At 38.6% G+C, this 8,758-nt stretch overlaps 1 protein-coding gene across 1 annotated transcript in view; it reads right to left on the reverse strand.

Moving 5' to 3' along the window:
- LOC124615426 (cysteine desulfurase, mitochondrial-like) overlaps window positions 1-8,065 on the reverse strand; it is a 122,159-nt gene extending 114,094 nt beyond the window's left edge. Inside the window, exons 1-3 of the mRNA XM_047143306.1 lie at window positions 7,799-8,065; window positions 7,400-7,455; window positions 7,207-7,323 (exon numbers count right to left, since the gene is read on the reverse strand). Coding sequence (XP_046999262.1) covers window positions 7,207-7,323; window positions 7,400-7,455; window positions 7,799-7,940 — 315 coding nt within the window. The 5' untranslated portion in view covers window positions 7,941-8,065. The remainder of the gene's footprint in view (window positions 1-7,206; window positions 7,324-7,399; window positions 7,456-7,798) is intronic.
- Between the last annotated feature and the right edge of the window lie 693 nt (window positions 8,066-8,758).

Here is an 8,758-nt window from a genome sequence, read left to right on the forward strand (position 1 = left end):
GCAGAATGTTAAAGTACTATGCTGCACATGTTAGCCCTGTATTTAGCCATATTTGTAGTTTTTCCTTTGGAAATGGTCAGTTTCCTGAGCGATTAAAGTACTCAGTAGTAAAGCCGCTTTATAAAAACTTTTGCATGACATTTACTTAAACTCAGTAATCAATTCAAACATTTAATAGTCAATGACGTTTTTAGCTTGAGAGTAGAGCAACCTAAAAAGTTTCTCACATTTTGTACAGACTAGTATTGCCCACTCTGATTTTACATTCCTTAAGTACAATGACCAACTAACGTACCATGAAATTCTTATAGCATTTAGGCTGAGGGTTTTGGAGAAAATAACTTCTACATAACTAACAAATTTCAGACCCTTTCATGTTAATGTATAAATATTTTGTCAGTTTAAGAATTACAAGCTTTAGTGTCACAGCTGAAAGTTAGCAATCCTTCCACTTTATCATTTCTCATGATATTCAACATCCTGTGACAATTCATATTTTCAAAATTAATTTTTAAATTTGCAAAAAGTTACAAATCGCTCAGAAATATGTATGTCTTCATCGTGTCTCATAGTATTAGGAACAAAATAGTGATTGAAAATAAATTCAGGTCTCTACCACTTTTGATTTCTTTACTACAATTTTTCAGTTTTCCCTTTTGCTACGGCATTTTCACCAATACTTTCATTTAGAGGGGTCTGTAGTATTTTAACAAAACATCAGAATATCAAAATAGAGTAGTTTTGGAGGGATGTCGGTGGAACTCCAGCAAACTCTGAAATAGTGATGCGACAAGTTAACTCTTGATCTGTATGATTTGAGATGAAATCATCCTTGCATCTATCAGTGTCAAAATTGAGTCTAACTGTGAAGTTATCAAAACGCATGTAACAGGTTCAGGTGAACTCAAATTACCTATCTGATATTCCTAACAGCCACATAAATCACCCGTGACAGTTTCAGAATCTTTCACAGAAAGTCTAAGCTTAGTAGCCAGGATCATGCAGTATTAGTTGGGGGTGATTTTAACCTACCAAGTATAGACTGGAACGTCTATGGCTTCATTAGAGATGGTACGGACAAGCAGTTTCGTGAAGTACCTTTGGACACATTTATCGAAAACTGTCTTGAGCAGTTTGACAGCCCACACACAATAGAAATATTTTAGACCTCGTAGCTTCAAACAGGCCTGGTCTTATTGGCGGTATCAGTATAGAGACAGGGATTAGTGGTCATGATATCATAGCGATTATGTCTACAAAATTAACCAAATCAATCAAGAAGATTAGACGAATAATTCTGCTAGAAAGAGCAGTTATCATCATTCCACTTACACAAACAACTGACTTCGAGTAGTTCCCATACGATGGGGGAGTAGAGAAATCATGGGCAAACTTTAAACAGATTGTAAATCATGCCCTGGAGAAGGATGTGCCAAGTAAATGGATTAAGAACTGAATAGACCCACTACGATTTAATAACAAAATTCATAAATTGCTGAGGAAGCAGAGACTACTGAACTCTTGGTTCAACAAAAGAACAAGCAAATGACAAAAGGCTAAAACTAGTAGAAATTCATATGTCTGTAAGGGCAAGCATTCAACTACCACCGTTGTACCTTAGCAAAAGAGCTTGCCAACAGCCCCTAGAAAATTCTACCACCATGTAAAATTGCTTAACAGGTCAAAGGGTTACAAACATACCATCATTTGACTTTTGTATGCATTCTCGTATGAAGATAAGAGGCATCTCTGAGTTAGGCAGTCACCAGGTAGAGATGGAATCCCAATTTAGTTTTACAGACAGTACTCTATGGCATTGGCTCCTAATGAATCTCTTGCTGGGCACTTAATCCTAAGTGACTGGAGAAAGAGCAGGTGTCTTCTGTATATAAGGAAGGTAAAAGAATGGTTCCACAAAATTACTGATAAATGATCTGAACATCGGTTTGGTGCAGAATTTCTGGATATATTCTCAGCTTGGATATAAGTAAATTCCTTGAGACAGAGGAGCTTATATCCACAAATTAGCATGGACTTAGAAGCCATCTCTCATCCTAAACTCAAGATTGCCCTTCTCTCTCATGATACGAGGTGTGATTGGAAAGTTTTAAGAATGGATCTGTTACTGCTTATGGGTTTGGCAGACAGGTACACGGAGGGTGAAGAGTGAGTCATTGCCTTGTCCTTGAACACCGTCTGACAGGAAACTGTGTTTCCTTTATTCAGTTCATTGTGGCAGCTGGTTGAGTGCAGGTCTGTTAGGGCTTGTTGCTGGATTCTGTCTGCGTGAAAATGGACATAAAAACGGAGCAACAAGTTTGTGTGAAATTTTGATTCTAAAATCATGAAATCAGGTTTGAGACATACAAACTATTAAAAACAGCTTTTGGAGATAATTGTATGAGCCACTCAAATGTTTTTGTCTGTTTCAACAGTTTGTGACTTAATGCACTCTGATCATAGACTTACAATTAGGGAGATAGCTGATGAACTTAATTTAAGTTTCTATGCAGTTCAGTCAATTTTAACTGAAGATCTGAACCTGCATTGAGTGTCCGCAAAATTCATTCTAAAAGTGTTTTCAAGTGACCAGAGACAATACCGACTTTGAAGTGTGCCAAGAACTGATCAAGAGCTGATTAATTGGACTAAAAATGACCCAGATTTGTTAAACAGGGCAATTACAGGTGACGAATTGTGGTTATATGGATATGATCCTGAAACCAAAGTGCAGTCTTTGCAGTGGAAGACTCCAGGTTCACCAATCGAAAAAAGCACGGCAAAGTCGGTCAAAGGTGAAGACAACATTGGTAATTTTTTTCGATCCTATGAGCATTGTGCACTATGAATTTACCCCTGGAGGACAGACAATTAACCAGGAATACTACAAATATGTCCTTAAGCGTTTGCGCAAAAAGGTGCTGAAGAAAAGGCCTGCACTGTGGAAAGACAGGAATTGGGTGCTACAATATGACAATGCTCCAGCTCATCGTGCCTTCTCCATTGTTGAATTTTAGGCCAAATTCAAAATTCCTGTGCTTCCACAACCACAATATTCCCCTGATTTGACCCCTGTGGATTTCTACCTGCTTCCTAAACTGAAATTTCACTGAAAGAGAAGTGATTTGACTCGACCGAAGACATCCAGGTTCCAAAAGTGGAAACACTATTGGAGTCGGCTTGTTCAGTCAGAAGGGGACTATTTTGAAGGAGATGCATCACAGTTACATGTAAGTACCACAATTGTACAATTACAAGCCAATTCTTAAAACTTTCCAATCACACCTCATATCCTGCGAAGAGCAACAGGCACATCCCATAATCCTAGATTTCTGGAAAGCATTTGATCTGGGGCCCCACTGCAGACTGTTAACGAATGTATAAGTATACAGTACACTGTCCTCGACAGAGAGTGTTCATCAGATCAGGAGTAATGTCAGAAGTACCCTAGGAAACTCTAACAGGACCACTCTTATCCTCTATATACTAGATGATCTGACGGATAGGGTGAATGGCAATCTGTGAATGTTTGCTGATGACGCTGTGCTGTATGGAAAGGTTTCGTCACTGAGTGACTGTAGGATAATACAAAATGTCTTAAGACAAAATTTCTAGTTGGTGTGATGAATGGCAGTCCACTCTAAATGTAATAAGCTGTACAATCAAATAACATTTGACTACAGCATTAGTAGTATATTGCTTGACACAGACACATCGATTAAATATCTAAGTGTAATGTTGCAAAGTGACAGGAAAAGAGTGTGTAAGGATGGTATTAGGGAAGGCAAATGGTTGACTTCAGATTATTGGGAGAATTTTAGGAAAGTGCAGTTCATCTGTAAAGGACACCACATATAGAACATAACTGCATTCCATTCTTGAACACAGTTCAAGTGTTTGGAATTCGCGGCCAGTCGGATCAAAAGAAGACACTGAAGCAATTTACAGATGGGCTGCAAGACTTGTTACTGGTAGGTTTGAACAACACATGACTATTATGGAGATGCTTTGTTAACTCAAGTGGAACTCCCTGGAGGGAAGATGATGATCTTTTCATGGAGGTCTATTGAGATAATTTAGAGAACCATCCTTAGAAGCTGACTGCAGAACAATTCTACTGCTGCCCATGTAAACTTTGTGTAAGGACCATGCAGACCAAGGCCATGCACCAAATGGTGTCTTGCAAACTATGCATGTAGATGTACCTACCCCACCCAACAAGGTGAGTAATCTTTTTTTTACTCCCACATTATGCACATTCAACCAGGACTTTCCTTACAAATCTCAAACTGCAGTATACAGATTACACTCATGAATCAAACTTATTACAAGGTCCATCATTTGGGATGTGTGAGAACAAAACGCATCAAATTAGCAAGGTTTAATGCGCTGCAAATCAGCAAAATTTTGGTATCCTAATAAGATGGGCCCACAGTAGGATGGAGGGTTCATATAAGCACAATCAATGCGGGGTCAATAAAGGGCCGCAGATTTCCTACAAGAAGTAGAGTTGTGGTCTCCTTTATTGCTCTAAGTTAGTTGCTGGTAGCCAGAGCACACTATTTCCTATTACAAGCTCCACAAATAAAGGTACAGTGTTGTCTGTTGACAAGAGTAAAAATCTAGAATAGGGCCAGTGGTGTACTTACATGTTACATGCACAAGTGTTGTCAGCATTTGCAATTTGATATGATGGGAACAAAGGAAGCTGTGCCTGCAGTCTGTCTTACACTGCCAACGAGAGAGCAGCAGGCAGACGACGAGTGTCAAAGTAATACATGCAGAAGAAAGAGTGAAACATTGCCGTAAACGAGGATTATAAATTTAAATGCTCCTTGTTTGAGTCACAGCTATTTAAACTGTGCTACTATCTTCAAATTAAGGGCAGTGTCACAAGCTATGATACATTTGAAAAAGCAGCGAAAATTTCTCTGCTCCCAATTGCTACACAATTGATCTGCATGAGCACTCTGTGTAAGTGGATCAGTGTTTTTTAATCAAATCTGGAAGGAAGTAGGTGGAGCAATGCTTTTAATTAAATGATGGGACAAAGGTAGGTGGATCAATGTTAATTAATATATCAAACATCTGACTATTATGAACAAACACTGATCCCCTTGCCTTCTCCCTCAATTTAATTAAGAAGCATTGATCCCTTAGTCAGTGTGCTCACACAGATCGATTGTGTAGTGACTGTACCACGAAAAACGGCAAACAAGACAATGGTTTCAATTTCGGTACTAGATATGTGTCATCTCTCTTCTCATCTCTCAATGGTTATGTAAAAGAATTATCCCACTGGCTACACAAAACTGACACGCTGCCAACCTATGAGAAGTGCACACTCCGCTGTAGAGTGAAAATTTCATTCTAGAAACATCCCCAAGGCTGTGGCTAAGCCATGTCTCCGCAATATCCTTTCTTCCAGGAGGGATAGTTCTGCAAGTTTAGCAGGAGAGCTTCTGTGAAGTTCAGAAGGTAGGAGACGAGGTACTGGCGGAATTAAAGCTGTGAGGACGGGGCGTGAGTCGTGCACGGGTAGCTCAGTTGGTAGAGCACTTGCCCACGAAAGGCAAAGGTCCCGAGTTCGAGTCTCGGTCCAGCACACAGTTTTAATCTGCAGGAAGTTTCATATCAGCACACACTCCGCTGTAGAGTGAAAATTTTATTCTTGAGAATGTGATCTTTGAGAAGATCTGGACACGAATGTTCCGCCTGAGCCAAGCTAAGTACACCACATTTGTTTTATTAGGAAAAAATTGAAAATCAAGGGTAAGAGCCCAGGACTGAGCTTTCCTTACAGAACCTTGCAATCAATGCCCCTCACAATTCATGTTTTGCAAGGTGTAATAAACACTAAAGTTACCAACATAAAAATGAAGGGAGACAAGTGTCAGTTTCAGAAAAGCCGCTTATCACAATTAAGAAGGAAACAACACTCAACACAAATTCCACATTATCTTTTATATGAAGGGTACAACAGGAGGTGCCAACTGGACTTGAAGACATAAATATCACTGATTGTAATAAAACTTAAATAGAAGTGGTTGTGCCATATAGACAGACAGATTGATAGTAGGTGGACCATGGAAGGCATAAAGAACAAACTGAAGCATTAACAGAAGGTAAGTAGATGGTATTAGAAAACATACCATAGCAACAAAGATGTTTATTGCTGGACACCACAAAACATGGAAAAGTCTGAAAGATTACTTGTAATGAATGTCATGTGCCTGATTGTGACAACGATAATTTTTTCATTTTGTAAATCAATGTCAGGTCACTTTTTGTTGCACAACGGAACAAAAAATCACCCTTACTTATTACTGGCTTATCATCAAAGCCTCTGATGGCTGTCCCAGTATTAGGGAGTATCTGTGAAAATTACATAATGTAAAACTGAAATATAGTTTCCGATATGGCAACTCTACAATATTTAGGCATCTATCCCACACATACATGGGAGAATTTATATAAATCTAAGTTATCCGCATCTTTAGCGGGGCCCATGGACTTGGCTAGGTTGAAAGGTGACATTTTGACCGAGCTGGCAACACCAATGAATCTGAATACAGAATCTTATTTGTGGTACATACTGTTCTGTAGCATGTCCCAAGACCTACATTAAGGTTAGAAGGTGAGAGTCTGGTTGCATTTTGCCAAACTGGTATTAAAGGCTTCAGTTAAAACTTGCTTTCAAGATACATCATTTGAGAGAGAAACATTCGCAACACTTAATTGAATGTAAAATTAGTACAAAACTCACAACATGAGCATATTAAACTTTGTGTACTTTTAGACTTTTACTAGGGGCAAATCAACTGAAAAAGGAATTAACATATTTAATACATCAAAATGACACACTTTGCCAGCAACAGATATTATAATATCAGAACTTTATACACAGTACACACACAACCTACCACTCATTCAGTGAAATTTTCTAAGTATTTCAGTGATCACAAATTCTGTATCACTCACAGAGCAAGGCCACAGAGTTCACGTAAATTTTAATTTTATCACTCATATGTATGGATGACTTTCAGATTGACATTTCCTACACAATTTCAGGCATCAAACTATAAAGGATTAATGTAAAAATACTGGTGCGTAGATATACTGATGCGAAGTAGATGAAAATATTCTGCTTACTACATCTTTTTGAGAATTATATTCCTTACTTCATTAATACCACGAAATACTCACTTTGCGAGCTTTTTCTACTGCAGCTTCTGCTTCCCAACCGTAAAAATGAGTTCGTGAATGTGGATTCCCGTAATAACATGTCATATACGGCAGCATTGCATCTAGCACTCGCGGATCCTACAACAATAAAATGAATATTAATGTTTTTTTAAAACCTTTCTTAGCGACCCACACATGAATAAGATCTACTCACCATTGGTGTTGTAGCTTGTGCGTCCAGATAAAGAGGGCGTTTGGCAGGAGCAAGTTCTTCGCAGAAAATCACAAAACGCTAGTTAGTACCTCAAAGGGCGACTCATGTATACACAAAGAAATGTGTTAAGTACAAATGCATTTGTATACACATTTTGTTTCACAATTTCTAAATGCAAGAGAGTAACGAAAACATACGTTTATCACTTTAGAATGACGTAATCCGAATGTTAAAAAAGCATACTCTAGAACAGTAACATAAAATGACGAACAACCTTTACCAATACAATAACAATTCAAACAAACAAATTGTATTTTGGCACATCTTAAGAATTGTGGTAAACAATTTGGCACTTGTGTGCTGGAGTGTTATAATATAATCACAAACAATCCACAATACCTTTTCTGCTTGCAGCTGTCAGAGTCCTACTACTTTGCAAAATTGAATTCCCGCATCGTACATCTTTAAGGAATGCTTGTCGTATATCACAGGAAAATACCGTTGACAGGGGTACGTTAGCTACATTTCGAAGTCCAATCATTTTATTCGTGATATGAAACGATCACAGAGTCATTATTCGCAAGAAATTTTGTATGTTTATGTTACTGACGCAATATTCTGATCTTGCGTACAACTCGCTCTCTCAACCGTGTCACGCAATAACCAAAATATACAGGCGTCTAAAGCTAGCGAAATGAGGGATGCTCAACTACCGGACCTACCGATAGATGGCTCTACCAGCTGATTACTGTCGTCTGTATTGCCCGCCATATTCGAATTTGGCAAGAAGTTTCTCTCGGTCTGTGCGGTGTATAAGGAATTAAGGATTATGGAAATGGTAATTTCTTGTTCCGCTTTCAATTGTACGAAGCGATGGAGTAAGGAAGGTGACTTACCATTTCACAGGTAATAGGACTACTGATACAATACAGACTTAGTGCGTTTGCTAATTAGATGTTTTTGAACAGGTTTCCTCTAAAGCACCCAGAGCTGCTGAAGAAGTGGATTACTTCAGTGAAGCGGAAATGTTTTAATCCTACGTCTAACAGTTTTCTTTGCGGAAACCATTTCCGACAAGAGGATTACGTAGTGAGCCCCGGAACGTGGAAGAAACGTCTCAAACCCGAAGCAGTGCCATAAGTTTTTGACTTTCCGACACATTTGATGCCACCAAATAAACAGCCACGACGACATGGTGTTAGGATTGTGAGTGACAACGATGCTTCTCCATTTGAGGTAGCTAATTAATTTCCTTGCTATGTGTGTGCTTTTTACTTTTGTGAGCTTATTTTGTACGGACACAAATGGGCTACATAGGTCTAAGCAATGTTGTAATACAAGTCCATATTTTTGTTTTTA

Source organism: Schistocerca americana, chromosome 5 (assembly GCF_021461395.2).
Source record: "Schistocerca americana isolate TAMUIC-IGC-003095 chromosome 5, iqSchAmer2.1, whole genome shotgun sequence".
Classification (NCBI taxonomy): domain Eukaryota; kingdom Metazoa; phylum Arthropoda; class Insecta; order Orthoptera; family Acrididae; genus Schistocerca; species Schistocerca americana.